At 52.9% G+C, this 14,958-nt stretch overlaps 2 protein-coding genes across 4 annotated transcripts in view; both read left to right on the top strand.

Annotated features, from left to right (window-relative positions):
• The window catches only part of RANBP17 (RAN binding protein 17), a 428,680-nt gene extending 427,509 nt beyond the window's left edge, over positions 1 to 1,171 (top strand). For both annotated transcript variants that reach the window (XM_019028430.4, XM_063706956.1), the window contains one exon: positions 753 to 1,171. In XM_019028430.4, coding sequence (XP_018883975.4) covers positions 753 to 849 — 97 coding nt within the window. In that variant the 3' untranslated portion in view covers positions 850 to 1,171. The remainder of the gene's footprint in view (positions 1 to 752) is intronic.
• A 9,959-nt stretch (positions 1,172 to 11,130) lies between these two features.
• Positions 11,131 to 14,088, top strand: TLX3 (T cell leukemia homeobox 3). Of its 2 annotated transcripts, none has more exons than XM_031011328.3 (3): positions 11,131 to 11,727; positions 12,091 to 12,334; positions 13,338 to 14,088. In XM_031011328.3, exons 1-3 carry the CDS (start codon positions 11,166 to 11,168, stop codon positions 13,546 to 13,548), a joined length of 1,017 nt encoding a protein of 338 aa, XP_030867188.1. In that variant the 5' UTR covers positions 11,131 to 11,165; the 3' UTR covers positions 13,549 to 14,088. The 2 variants fall into 2 exon arrangements, with proteins under 2 accessions (XP_030867188.1, XP_030867189.1); XM_031011329.2 differs by having other exon boundaries at positions 12,751 to 13,431.
• The last annotated feature ends 870 nt before the right edge of the window (positions 14,089 to 14,958 follow it).

Consider the following 14,958-nt stretch of genomic DNA (forward strand, 5'->3'; position numbering starts at 1 on the left):
ACACCTGGCTAATTTTTTATATTTTTAGTAGAGATGGGGTTTCACAATGTTGGCCAGGCTGGTGTCAAACTTCTGACGTCAGGTGATCCACCCGCCTTGGCCTCACAACGTGCTGGAATTACAGGCGTGAGCCACCGCACCCAGCCTAAATTCTCACTTTCTGCAGTCCCTTGAGGTAACTACTCATATTAGGTACCAAGACAAGAGGTTAAGTATTCATCCAATATCACCTGACTCATAAGTGGTAGAGCTAGGATTTGAACCCAGGTAGTCTAACCCAGTGCCCCCTCTTTTTCAGCTACTAAATTCAGTTTTCTCTCTGTAAAATGAGGATACTCATACCTACCTCAGGGAAGACTTGTGATGACTAAATGAGTTTTGATGAGTAAACTCAATCCAATGCCTGGCACATAAACTTTTGTTCTTTTTTTTATAATCCTTACTATCTATGTGTAATTTAACTTTTCTAAAATTGTTTTTTAAAAGTAGAACCACAAAATGTACACCTCAAGATGGTCAGAGTGAATTTAGTGGCAACCCTGTTTTCCAGGAAGAGATGAGGGGTTGGCAGTACTGGTGGCAGAACAGCAATGGTGGTGAAAGTGGAGAGAAAGGAGCTCAGCTGAAATCTAGAGCCGTCCTCCAGGAGGAGGCTCCCCGAAGTCCTGAACTCCAAAATGGCCTTATCGTCCAGAAATTCATGGAGGCTTTGCCTCATTACTACCCTCGACCCTTTCTTCCTCTTTCTGCAGGTTCACCCAAAATCTGTCTGTATTCAGAAGAGATGTGGCAGAGGCGTTGCGCAGTGATGGCAACACTGAACCATGCAGCCTCGACATGATGAGCTGACCCGACTTTTCTGACCACGTGCGGAGCAGCCTTTGTCAAGAGACTCCTGAAGGTCTGGGTCTCAGGACAGTGATGTTGGCTAGCCCAGGGGAATGTATTTTTCAAAACATACAAGCAACGGCAAAAGCCCTACCTTCTTATACGTCTAGCCTAATTATAAGAATTTCTAACAGTACACAGTGTAAACTCAGTCTTTTCTCTGAAAAGCAAAGGATGTGTTTTCAGTCTTTCTATCAAATATTATCTTTGTTCTCCTAATGTTCTGAAAGGATGTAGAAACAATATTTAACCAAAGAACATAATAAACCAGGTTTGCACCTAAGTGTGTACTAGTTTATGGTTCTGCAATCAAGGTTGTCAATTTGTTGGAGATGCAGCCTTCACCATGGATCCTGGATTGAGACGAATGCCATTGGAACCTGTTAAATGAGTAGTTTGTTATGTGTCTGGAAGAAGCAGCGTTAGGGACTTTGGGCTGTGAGCATTTAGAACGAGCCTGGAAGCACTACAGAGCATCCCACAGGACCACACGCAGGCCTCCCTGCCTCAGCTGCATCTGATAAAGTTGAGAGACAGTAACACAATTAAATGACTTACAAACAATGTTTGCTTTTCACTGGCATAAATCTGAAGTGGTTCAGTCTAGAAGAATTAAGCTGTGCAATTACTGCCTGCAGAGATATTTCTTCAGGAGGAGTCATGTAGCCCCAGTCAGAAGTTCTGGGTGGTGCCCGCACCCAGTCCTCTGCCTCCATTTAATTTTTAAGAGAAGGTGAAGGTAACTATTAGAATATAATATTTGAAGCAGCTCTGCCTTCTTAGGGCTACCCAAAACAGTTCTAGGTGCTAAAATTCAGATTTTCAGAGGATGAGAAATAGCTGGTTTCCAACTCTCCACAAAAACTCTTATTACTGTTGGGACTTGGGATTCTGACTTAACCCAAACCCAGAACATGAAGAAGACCTTTACAGTTTGTGCTCTACTGTTACTAGGCTATTAATTTGAGATCGCCCACTGTCAAGTGTTTTACTATCTCACTGCTGTTTTTATGATTCAGGCTTATAACAAATATTGTATCCTTTATTTCTGATAAGACATGAAAGGTTGGCCTTACTGTTGAACAATAAGTAAATCCACAGGCTCCTGTTGTAATCTCATTTCTCAGACTCGTGTTTCTTGGAACCTTTCTTGAGAGTTGAGTTTTGCAATAGGCTTGTCATATAAGAGCAGAGTCATCACGTTTATCTCAAATGCTTGTCTTCTGCGTATGAAGGAACTCAGGGGAACATACGTTACCTATGGGGTTACTTCTAGTATTTAATGGATAAATAAGCTTGGGCCTTACACTATGTTTCATTAGAAATGGGAAATATAATTTTCCTTGAGAAGGCAAATTCTGAATTCTGTAAAAACATCAGCTGTTCAGAGAAGTTTGACATGAATTTCTGTTTCTTGAAGGCTTATAACTGCACACTCACCTCACAGAAATGTGTTAAGGAAAGTTTGTCCCATTCTGGCACTGTTTTCTTTACAAATGTCTAGTATCTAAAAGCACCATATTGTTTGCATTAAAATGTTCACCAGAAAATGACCATGGGCACTCGCTTCTCCTTGCCACACTGCCAGAGGTCACCTGGTGGTTTCATAGCAGACAAGAATGGCTCCATCAGAGTTGGCCTTGGAGAGCTGTTCTCAGAGGACCGGTCAGGCCTGCCCCACTGCTGACGTCTACAGGACCTGCTAGTAGAGCTAGCCTCGCAGGGCACACTGCAGGCAGCATGCGGCAGCTGGAGAAGACTCGGCAGACGGTTACTGAACATCTCTCGTGCCCTTTACATACATGATCTCTTCCAGTCCTCACAACAGCCCTCTAAAGTTTAGACAGCATTAGCTCCACTTTGCAGATAAGGAAACCGAGGCCCAAAGATGGTGTCTGTAGCTTACATGGGTCACACAGGCAAGATTTGAACCCAGATCTGTTTCACCTCAAAGGAATTCCTGGCCCCTTGTAAGGAAGACCTGTATTTCAGAATGGTGAGTTGAAACCAGTTAATATTTAGGTCCATTATAATCTGTTTCTCAGAACTCTATTGTTACATAACACATTACCCCAAAACTTAGTGCCTTACAGCAACATTTATTAACTGACAATTCCTGTAGGTCAGGAATTTGCAGCTGGGTTTCAGGCTGTCTTTCTCTCACAGGCTGTGATCATCTCAAGGCTTGACTGGGTAAGGCTCTGCATCCAGACTCACTCGTGATGGTTAGCAGGAGTCAGTTTCTCACTGGTTGTTACCTCAGTTTCTTCCCAAATGGGCCTCTTCACAGGACAGACAGCCCACAGCATGGAACCTTGTTTCATCAGAGAAGAGCCAGAGAGATTGCAGCAATCTGGAAGTCGCTGTCTTTTATAACCTAATCTCAGAAGAGCCATCCCATCACTTTTGCTGTATTCTGTTCATTAGAAGTAAATCACTAAGGCGGGGATCATTGGGAGCCATTTTCTTTTTTTTTTTTTTTTTGAAACGGAGTCTCACTCTGTCGCCCAGGCTGGAGTGCAGTAGCACGATCTCCGCTCACTGCAAGCTCTGCCTCCCGGGTTCAAGCCATTCTCCTGCCTCAGCCTCCCAAGTAGCTGGGACTACAGGCGCCCACCACGCCTGGCTAATTTTTTGTATTTTTAGTAGAGACGGGGTTTCACCGTGTTAGCCAGGATGGTCTCGATCTCCTGACCTCGTGATCCGCCCACCTCGGCCTCCCAAAGTGCTGGGATTACCGGTGTGAGCCACTGCGCCCGGCCATTGGGAGCCATTTTCAAAGCTGTCTGCCACAACTCTTGTCTGGCCGTTGCTAGAGAGGTTGAGTTTTAGCTGGAAATTTCTTTCTTAGAACCTGGAAAGGAACCCTTCTTTTCCTTTAGAGGGTCAGGTTCCATTCTGAGCCCTTACTGAGGGAGGAAGAGGAAGTGGGGAAGCTGGGATGTTTAAGGATCACACATACTGCACACTCATCCCACAGTGGATGAGAACCAGATTTGGGACTCTGCCTCCAAGACTGCCGGCGTCTGCCTTGGTGAGGGACAGTGGGATTCTTGAGAAGAGACCTGAAGTTCCACGTGGGAGTGGACCCTGTAGGGACATCCTGTCTCAAGGAGAAGGCATGCACAGACACACAAACCTATGGAGGCCGTGTGAAATGGGGCTGCTGGGTCTAATCAGATCACACGTGGATCCAACTTAACTCAGAGTGAACAGCAGGAAAAAATAGTGCTGGCAGTTCCAAGGGGCCTACCACTTCACAAATGTGCTCCAAGAGGATGAGATGGGCTGCTGTTTGCACACCCACCCTTCTGATGGGATTCTAGTGTACAGATAGATGGATGGTTCATGCAGTGTGGGTGCCAAGTCAAGCCAGCTGCTTCAGGGATGCTCAAGCAAGAAACAGTTTGAAGGGATTTTTACTTTGCTCAATTTTTGCCTTCCACACTGACTTCAGAACCTGGCCCCTGAGAAAGATGTATTCTGCCTGTATTCCGGATGTTTCTGTTATTCTGTGTTTTCCAATCAGGCTTCTCTAGGATGGGGGACAAAGGAGCGTAGAGTCCCTGCACTAAGTGTGATTATCGGAACTGCGCAGAAAAACCCTCCTAGCCTTCTGGACTCCCTTCTATTGGCCCTGACAACCTAGAAGTACCTACGGATTATGGTAGTGGGGGCCCCTTTCAAAATGCAAAAGTGGCTTGCCATGTAGCTGTTAGCTGAGATTAGTGACCAGATTAGCTGACTACCAACAGCTGCACATGAGAACCAAAAACGGAGTGGGTGTGGTGAGAACAATTGAAGAAACTGAAAGATCTGGCATATGGGAAACCCGATCTAGATGTTCAGCAGTTTTGGGGAAGTCATATTTCAGAGAACTCAGCTCCTTATGATGAGGAGGGAAAGGAGTACCTGAAGAGAAAAGCAGGGCAGAGTAAAAAGGGAGAAAGTAAATGTTTCTTTTTTTTTTTTTTTTAAAGACAGGATCTCACTCTTGTCTAGGATGGAATGCAATAGCATGCTCACAGCTCACTGCCGCCTCAACCTCCTGGGCTCAAACAGTCCTCCCACCTCTGCCTCCTGAGTAGCTGAGACTACAGGCCCATGCCACTGCACCCAGCTAATTTTTGTATTTTTTGTAAAGACGGTTTTGCCATGTTGGCCAGGCTGGTCTTGAACTTCTGGGCTCAAGAGATCCACCTGCCACAGCCTCCCAAAGTGCTGGGATTACAGATGTGAGCCACCACTCCTGGTCTTGAAAGTTTTAAGATGAACATAAAATAATTAGAACAGCTATCATTTATTGAGCACCCACTAAGCATCGCAAATTGCTATCTCATTTTATGCTTCCCAGGAAGAATGTGAAGAATTATTATCCCCATTTTAGAGATGAGAAAACTGAGACTAAAAGACTGACCCAAAGCCACATAGCTAGAAAATGGACAAGCCAGGATTCAAAGTCAGATTTGCCTGACCTCAAAACTCATGTTTCTTTTTCACTATAATTCCTTGAACTAGGTCCTTCACAGCTGGGCCTAGGGGACAGTTGGGTGGGAAAGCTCGATGTGAACCACTTTGACACCCACAGTGGGACTAGGCACTCCCAGAGAAAGGCCAGTCCAGGACCTGGGCCCGTTGTGTGCTGTGTCTGTGGGTCCTGCCACCGATTCACCCTCCTCCCTGAACTTTCCAAAATCATTCTTGAGACTTTTAAATGTTTTATTGAGGTGCAAGTTTACAATGACAGCAAACCTTTCAAACTACAGCAAGAGTAACCTGCCTCCTTGGCATATTAAAAAATAATGTTAGTGTCGGTTTTTACGTCCCATAGTTTGGATTGCTGATAAGAGTGCTTCCTTGACAAGATTCTTTTTGAGGTTTACAGAAAGCGTAATAAAATATGTAAGTTACATTTCCACAAACAAAAGCTATAACATAAGTTATTTATAAGCGTGAGATACAAACAGTATCATAATAAATAAACCATAAAGGGTACCTGCAACATTCAATGTAATTTGCCCAACGAAAGTGTTGAAACGAAGTCAAATTTAGTACAGAAATCTGTCAGGAAAGGAGGAAAGTTGCGGAGCACAAATGGGAAAAATGGCTAAGGTGTAGGGGAAGGAAACAAGGGCATGAGATCAGGTTTGGAGGTCCCTGAGAAGGCCACCCCATGTATTTGCCCACCCTGCCTGCCCTTGCTCCCCCGAGTCTGCGCACACTGACCGATTCCTGCCACCCTGCGCATGCTGCCATCTGCACAGTCCCTGTTCACATGCCCTTTATAACCTCCACCAGCCCCCCACCCCATGGAGAAAGGAATCTCGCCCTGCTTCCCTCTCCTCTAACCTCCAGCCCTAGGGTCAGCTTCCTCAGGCTGCTGCCAGCCTCCCTGCCAGGGCCTGGGTCTGACACAGCCCAAGCGCCTTGGAAATCATTCTTTCACTCATTCATTCACCTGCCACAGATAAAGCTAGTGAGCAGGATAAATAAGATCGGTTCCGAGGGGAATGACGAAAATCAATGGGTAGAGGGGATGATGGGGTGAGGGTGCTGCTCTGGAGGATGGGCAGAGAGGTGAGGGCTGGCCTGGGTTGTAAAGGATGCAAGGAACCAGCCATAAGCAGGGCTGGGGGAGGTGAATGACGAACTGAGTGCACACAAATGCCTGCGCCCAATTCTGACCCCTTTTTCTTATCCCCTTGTCTGACCTTGCTTTGTGCTATTGAGTTTAATACCACAAACTCTTGATAATGTCCTCCAGTCCTCCACGCCCTGGACCCAGCCCTGGGACATGGGATCAAATGCCACCAACACCATTTTGCCCAAAAGGAACTCCCAAGCCAGTAGGGGAGACAAGTGAGCCCCACTATGGCCAGCCCTCACCGCCACTCTTGGGCTCATTCACCCGGACCCTGCACTGATTCCCCTCCCCACTCAGTCCTGTGACTTAGAGTCTTTACCACCTACCCCCAAATAGGGGTGTGAGGTAAAGGGGAATATGTGGGCTTTGTAGTCTAAACAGTCCTGGGTTCAAATCCCAGCTCCACCCCTGTCCACTACATGCCCTTGGACAAGAGACTGTTTCCGTAAGTCAACTGTCCTTGAAGCCTCGTGACCTGCAGTGGGGGGTCCCAAGCAACAGCCGACATCTGAAGGCCTTTTCCTTCCACTGGCTGGCAGAGTCTTGAGACTGATCAGACCTCCTCAGGAAGGTTCTTCCCTAGGTCCTGCCCACTGGGGGAAGCAGTGATGAAGAGCTCAGACTGCTTTGTGCCCACTGTTAGATGGGGAAAGCAAGTCCCTGCGCTGGGGAATGGTCCAGGAAATGTGAGTAGGTGCTCAGTAAATATTCGTTGAATAGATAAATGAATGGGCGAATAAATTTTGGCAAGTGTCTTTAGAGCCTTCCATCAGGAAAACTGGAAGGGCCCCTAGGGACTCCTAACTAGGGTGTGTAAGCCAAGAACAGCACGGCAGGTCAGCAACCTGTGACATGGTGTGTGTGCCAAATTATGTGTTTCTGTCTTTTTCTATGGAAGCAGACCACAATATTTTCATCCGTGTTTCAAATAGGGTAGCTGACCCAAATACATTTAAAGTCCTGATTCAGTCTCTACCCCATTTCACAGACAGGGAAATGGAGTCTCATTTCACTCAGGAAGTCAATGGCAGAATGAGCCTGGAGGAACCTGGCCTCCCACAGCTGGGCTCATGGGCCAGCTGGAAATCCCAGCATCTTGCCTGTCATCCCTGAAGCCCCACCCTCTTCTAGATGACTCTCGGCAAAGCCTCCACCAGCCGTACCCCTTTCTTCCAGCTTCTTCTTGGGGAAGAGGAGAGGATGTGCTCCATTCTGAAAGTCTCTCTAGCCCCGGGAATCCTCATCCCCAGTTCTTACAATTCTCATTTCCTAATCTCTTTCACTGATCAAGTGACAGCAGGTAAATTACAAGGGCAGCAAGAAATTACAACCTCAGGAACACCAAATACATATCAGAACATACCTGGCCAAAACAGTGCTCAGAGGAAAATGTATGCCCTTGAATGCATTTATTTAAAAAGAAAGAAATTGACAAATTAAATTTTCAACTCAGCAAAGAAGGAAAAAATATTTTTTTAAACCACAACATTCATGAAAGAGGTGGCATCTTAAAAGGGGATAATGACATCAAAGGCTTTTTAAAAAACCAACAAAATAACAAACCTTTGGCAAGTATGATCAGGAGAAGGCATGAATGAGCAACACGGGGAATGAGAAGTGGAAGGTATTAGTACAGATTCGTATGAGAGTTGCAAATTCTGAGAGAATCTTCCCACAATGTTACAACAACACACTTGAAAACTCAGATGAGATGGACCATATTCTGGGCACTGGCTTCCAGAGTTGAGCAGGCATCAGAATCACCTGGAGGGCTTGTTAAACACAGATTGCCGAGTCCTACCCAGAGTGTCTGATGCCGTAGGTCTGGCGAGGGTCCAAGAATTTGCATTTCTAACAAATTCTCCAGTGATGCTGATGCTGCTGCTCTGGGAACACATTCTGAGAACCACTGTCCTAGGGACTAACCAAGTTACCCCCATTCCTGAGCTGCCTAAGAGCTATCTGGATAGGAAGTGAAAGGAGGCTTATGATTAGTGGCCCAAAGCTCCTTCATCTGTATGACAGGGCTGGATGATGAGGAACCGTGGATCTCAGGAAGCCGGAACCCAAGCAGTGAAGCAGAGCCCTGACCCGTGCCAGGCTTTACCTGGGGCGCTTATTTAATCCCATGAGGTTTATTTACTAGATGAGAAAACTGAGGCATAAAGAGGATGAATAATTCCCTGAGTCCACAGCTGGTAAACTGAGGTGGGAATCCCATTCTTAAGCACACAGGGTGGGAGCAGCGCTGTGCCACCCACGCCTTAATTCCGTGCCACAAACCTCTGTGCGGTGGGCCTTGTTGTCCTGATTTAACAGTGTCTGAAGTGACAAGGGCAGCCCTGAGTCCCGGGCACTGGAAGCCAGAAGGGAAGTGGAGCTGGTGAGGTGCCAACTCCAGCCCCCAAGTGGGGAGCTGTGCTTCCCTTGAACTCTCAAAGCCTCAATTCCCTCATTAGTGAGAAATTGGGGCCACTAACAGCCCTTTCCTCACAGGGTCTTTGTGAAGAATAAATAAGTGTCCACCTCCCTGCCTGGCACAGGCTAGGTTCTCAGCTACAGTAGCTTTATAGTTGTCATTAAAGTTATTATGATATAACCGCCAGAGTTTCACACAGGCACTGCCACAGATGTTATCTCATTTTGTTCTCACAGCCACCCTGGGGGTAGCTGGTGCCCTTTTTGTTTTACAAATAAGGAAAATGCGGTTCTGGGAGGGGCGGTTAGGGACCCACACTGCCAGTGGCAGAGCCTGAATTAGAAGCAGGAGGCCCCCTGGAGCCAGGGCAATGGCATCTACCCCATCTGAGGGTCCCTGTCGCTGGAAGTGGACGGAGCACTTGCCCAGACCCCAGGCATCCTGCAGCTTTCACTCCTCACTGTTGGGCCTCCCTCTCCACACCCACCAGGAAGGCTTAGCAAGGGCCAGCAATTTGCCCAAGGTCACACAGCGGGCAAGTGACCTAACTCCAGACCCAGGCCTGGAGGCCCTGCAAATCCTGACGCCTTTGGATTGCTGGGAGAACAGAGAAAGAATCCCCAACCTGCACCTCCTGTCCTTCCCCGTCCTCTGAAACTGACCCTACTGGTAGACAAATACACCTTTCTCTCCAACGTACTGAGCCCCTGCAAATAAAATTAAACTGCCAACAAAATAAACAAGAGTCACAACAATAATACATCAGCCATTACTCTGGGGGGATGGAGTGGGAGGTGAGCCACTCTGCCCAGTGCCTACTACGCGCCAGGCCCAGTGCTCTGCGCTCCCTCAATATCTCACTCGCGGCTCACGAACAACCCGCATGCATGCATTATTTTCCTTTTTGCAAACGAGAAAACCGAAATCTAAATATATGGAGTCAATTGCTCAAGGTCACTCAGCGAGGAAGTGGCCAGTCCAAATTTGAACACACTTCTGGCCAACAACAGCACATCCGAGCTCTCACCACTGTCCACACCACAAGGAGCGGGAGGAAGAACCCAGGCCAGGGGTGCGACACTCAAAGAGTTTGCACCTAACGATTTTAGAATTCGCTGGAAGAAAATGATTCCGCTTGTCTCCCCAAAGCTGCAGCGGAAGGTGACTACTTCGTGTGCGGTCCTGTCCACGGTGCCCTGGGCCGGGTAGACAGTCACTGAGGCGCGAGCAGAACGGGGAGTGGTTCCAGCGCCCAAACTGGACTGGAGCCGGGAGGGGCTCACCACTCGCGTTTCCCAAAGAAATCCCGCGATTTGCTCTAGGAGCTGCCCGCGCCTTTGACATTCGGGAACCCGAAGTCCCTAGACCCGCCGAGCCGCGAGCGGGTTCCCACGCGCGACCACAGCCCCCTTCCATCCTGCAACGAATTTCGAGAGTCAGGTCCCCGCTCCCCACCGGGCGACCCCGCGTCCCTAGCCCAGCCGCAGCTGGCACGCGTGGGCACCTGCGAGTCACGCCTCGGTCCGCCTGGCCGGAGCCAGGGAGTGTCTCCAAAGTGGCCGCGAAGCCGCGGCCGAAACCCGGGCGGGGGCGAATTCTCCCCACGCGGGTCGGCGTCCTCCGGGGCGCGGAGAACGCTACGGTGCTCCCCTCGCCCCGCGCGCAGGCAGCGCGAAGCCTGCCCCGGGGAGTGCGTCCCTTTCGTTCCTCCGGCGGCGGTAGCGTCCAAGGGGCTTCTGCGGATTCCGCCGGGTCGTCCCGGGGTTGCAACTCCATTGTACCTGAAAGGATGCATTTGGTTTGGCTTTTGCTCAGATGAAAAAAAAAAAAAATTGGAAGAAAACGAAAACCCACTCAGCAAAAGACAATTTCACAAGCGGAGCGCTCTACCCGCCCAGCGCGGTGTCTGGGAAGCGGCCCGGCCGGGAGGAGCGGGGAGCGTCTGCTAATTGCAGCTTCGTTAGATTTCGGGTTTGGGAGGCTGCGGTTCGGGCGCTAATATCCGCCGCCCATTATCCCTGCTAATAAATTTGACCTATTGTTCGTTTGTTAAAATGATGTCACCTTGGAACAGTCCCTAAGCTCCTATTTCCATGAATTAGGCCTTTATTGAAAGCCGGGAGCCAATGAGAGGAGAGAGGCTTGTTGATCGCAGCCAATGGCTGCGGCAGGAGAGGAATTAGCAGCGGAAACTCCAGGTTCGGTTCAAGAAAGATGACACAGAGCCTGTCGGGCCCGCGCACTCTTGGCAAAGTTTCAGTGCGACGAGAGGCGCCGGGCGCTCCATGGCCGCGCCGTGACGGGGACCCAGCCGCCTCCCCGCCCAGCCCAGCCCAGCCCTTCCGCCAGCCCAGGATGGAGGCGCCCGCCAGCGCGCAGACCCCGCACCCGCACGAGCCCATCAGCTTCGGCATCGACCAGATCCTTAACAGCCCGGACCAGGACAGCGCACCCGCCCCGCGGGGCCCCGACGGCGCCAGCTACCTGGGAGGGCCCCCCGGGGGCCGTCCGGGCGCCACATACCCGTCTCTGCCCGCCTCCTTTGCGGGCCTCGGCGCGCCCTTCGAGGACGCGGGATCTTACAGTGTGAACCTGAGCCTAGCGCCCGCAGGCGTGATCCGGGTGCCGGCGCACAGGCCGCTGCCCGGGGCCGTGCCACCGCCTCTGCCAAGCGCGCTACCCGCCATGCCCTCCGTGCCCACGGTCTCCAGCCTGGGCGGCCTCAATTTCCCCTGGATGGAGAGCAGCCGCCGCTTCGTGAAAGACCGCTTCACAGGTGAGCAGAGCTGGCGACCAGGCTCCAGGCCTCCGCCCTCTCGGGGCCAGAGGCGCCGCGCCCTGTGCGCTCCACTCCCGGAAACCATTTCAGAGGCCCAAGCGCGGCGGAGGCCTCGGCCTCAGGGCCCCGGGCAGCCGTAGTGGGGAGGGTAATCGGAGAGTTGCAGGAAAATAAGCCCGTGCCCGGGGGAAGGGACAGGGGGCGAGGGCGTCTCCCGACCGGCTTGGTGTCGCTGGAAACGCGCGCGACCAGCGAAATAGCGGAGCTCTCCGTGTCCCACGGGGCGCCACGGGGTCCGCATGGGGCCTGAACGGTGGCGGAGCCGGGCTGGGCTTCAGGGGCCCTCCTGTGTCTCCGCAGCGGCGGCCGCACTCACGCCCTTCACCGTGACCCGGCGCATCGGCCACCCCTACCAGAACCGGACGCCGCCCAAGCGTAAGAAGCCGCGCACGTCCTTTTCCCGGGTGCAGATCTGCGAGCTGGAAAAGCGCTTCCATCGCCAGAAGTACCTGGCCTCTGCCGAGAGGGCGGCGCTCGCCAAGTCCCTCAAAATGACGGACGCGCAGGTCAAGACCTGGTTCCAAAACCGGAGGACCAAGTGGCGGTGAGAGAGGCCTGACCCGGCCCACCTTACACCTGCCCTTCACCTGTCCCGCCCCGAGCCGCAGCCTCGCACTAGCCCTATTTTAAGGCTATCCACTACCCCCGCCCCCCTCTGCCTCCCCCAAACACACCCCCACCCCGCCTCCGCAGATTGTACCTCTTCCTTTCACCCTTCTCACTGGCCTGTGCTTCTCTCTCCATCGTGGTCTCCCACGCCTTGGTTTCTCCTCCATCCCCATCCCCATCTTTCGTGAGCCCCTCCAACTCTCTCCCCGTGTTTTGTACGGTCTCCTGCGTTCACTTGATTTCCTCTCACCCACCCCCGCCCCAAACACACACGCACACACACACACATACACACACACACGCGCACACACACACGGGCCTCTCGCACTCTCCTTCTCCTCCTTCTTCCAGCCCGCCCTCTCGGATTTTCAACAATCCTCGTGGACGCCGGTTTCCTCTCCCCCCATCTCCGCGTCTCCATTCCAGCCGCGTTTTTATCCGATCTCTGTTTTGATTCAACCCGTAAACGGCGAAGCGATCGCGTCTGGAAAGGGGTTCAAGACAGGCCCTGGGCGAACTGGATGAGACTCACCCAGCCCCCGGGCGTCGTGCGGGTGGTGCAGAGCCAGCCTGCTCACCCGCGGACCCCAGCGACCCCGGTTCCCGCAGGACCAAGTCAGTTACACATAGGCCCTGCCCTTGCTATCTGGCGAAAGGAACAATCTTTATTGTTGGTGAAGCCACAATACCCGGGCGTGCAGGTGGGCGGCGGGCAGAGTCCCCTCCTGGAGACCCTCTGGCACACAACAAAAACAAATGATCCTAACCTGCTCCCTGGATATAAGAGCCTCGGGCGTAAAGCGCGGGCTGGGAGGCAGACGGGTTCTGCGCCTCGAGGCTCCCGGATGGCCTCGGCTCCCGGGAGGGCCGGGGCCCCGCCGGCGGCCCCGCGGTGCCGGGTGCATGACGGTACTGTCCCTCTCCCTCCCCCGGTGCAGGCGGCAGACGGCGGAGGAGCGGGAGGCGGAGCGGCAGCAGGCGAGCCGGCTCATGCTGCAGCTGCAACACGACGCCTTCCAAAAGAGCCTCAACGACTCCATCCAGCCTGACCCGCTCTGTCTGCACAACTCGTCACTCTTTGCTCTGCAGAATCTGCAGCCCTGGGAGGAGGATAGTTCCAAGGTTCCCGCTGTCACCTCCCTGGTGTGAGCCCACCAGCGCGCACCGTCGCCACGGATCGCCGCCCCCACCCAGCCGGGCGCCCCGGACCCCCCAGGCGGGCTGCGGGGGAACCGGCGCCGAGAGGGGAAGGGGCCGCCTAGCCCGAGTAGGCCCCAGGGCGCGGCCACAGACTGGCCGGCCGCGGAAGGGGGTCGGGCCCGAGCTCCGCGCGGCCGCACAATCCGAGCCCCCGCCCCGCGCCCCGTCCCGCCCCAGGCCCAGGCCTGACAAGAAAGCGCCTTACGTTTCTCCGCCCCCCGCCCGCACCCCCCGGGCCGGGCGCATGTATTATACTTTGTACTTTTGCCCAAACGTGTAAATAATTAAAAAGTTTTGGCTTTTTTCTTTAGAAACCGGCCACCTGCTTCCCCCGCGGGGGCCGCTGGAGGAGGGGCAGCCGACCCGGCCGCTGGGGGAAGTGCCAGGGGCCCGGGGCACCCTGCGTTTAGGCTGGGTCCACTCTTCTTCTTTTCCGTTCCTTTTATTTAAGTCTTTTTATTTAATAAAAAAGTTAGCTATTTCACTTAACGCCGCTTTTATTTCGTTTTCGTTCCAATAATGCTCGGCGACCCCCGGCCCTGCGCCCCACCCCTGAGGCGGTAGAAGCCGAGCGGCGGCGCGCAGGGCGCGTCCACTTCCGCAACGTTCGTCTGCATTCGCCTCGGCTGCAACCCCGGCCCGGGCCCCCGAGGAGGATGCGCGGTGCAGGTCAGTTGGTGCCGGCCACCCGCAGCCTGGGTGCGCACGGGATGGGGACTGGACGTGGGAAAGGTGCTCCAGGCCGGAAGGCCGCGGGCCAGCGCCGGGGCGGGCTGGGGAGTGAAAGGCTGGGCCTGGGCAGATGCCTAGGCCGTCCCCAGGTCAAATCCACCTGGGGGGAGGGAGGCAGGGTGGCCTCGAACTTCTTAGAACTCAAGTCGGAACTCGGAGCCCCACTTAACCCCGCAACTCGCTTTCCGCCCTCTTTTTCCCGCGGAGCCTCAGAGAGGACCTGGCTCTGGCCAGTCTGCGCGCGCTGTGGGCAGGCTCTGCGCGCAGAGCCGCTGCAAATCCTCGGTCTCCAAACGCCTGGGGAGCAAATGCAGCGCACAACCCCAGGGGCCCTCTCCTTGTCGGGTTTGCGTGAGACCCCAGGTGGAGCGTGACGTCATGTGACGTCACCGCAGCCCCCGCGGTGTCACTGGGCTGGAGTGGGCGGGGCGCCCGGAACTCAGAACTCTAAGCCCTGGTGTGGTAGCGTCGTAGCCGGGGTCCACCCAGCTCCACTGTGGCTCAAGAGCTGGAAGTTTCAGAATTGCGAGGTTTGGAGCGGCTGACCCCTTCCAATCACATCTAACACACAAAGCCCGTGAACACTTCCTCTAGTTCTTTGATTTTCCCCTCTTTTATCATTCTCGC

The sequence above is a fragment of the Gorilla gorilla genome, chromosome 4, assembly GCF_029281585.2.
Source record: "Gorilla gorilla gorilla isolate KB3781 chromosome 4, NHGRI_mGorGor1-v2.1_pri, whole genome shotgun sequence".
In the NCBI taxonomy this organism is placed as follows: domain Eukaryota; kingdom Metazoa; phylum Chordata; class Mammalia; order Primates; family Hominidae; genus Gorilla; species Gorilla gorilla.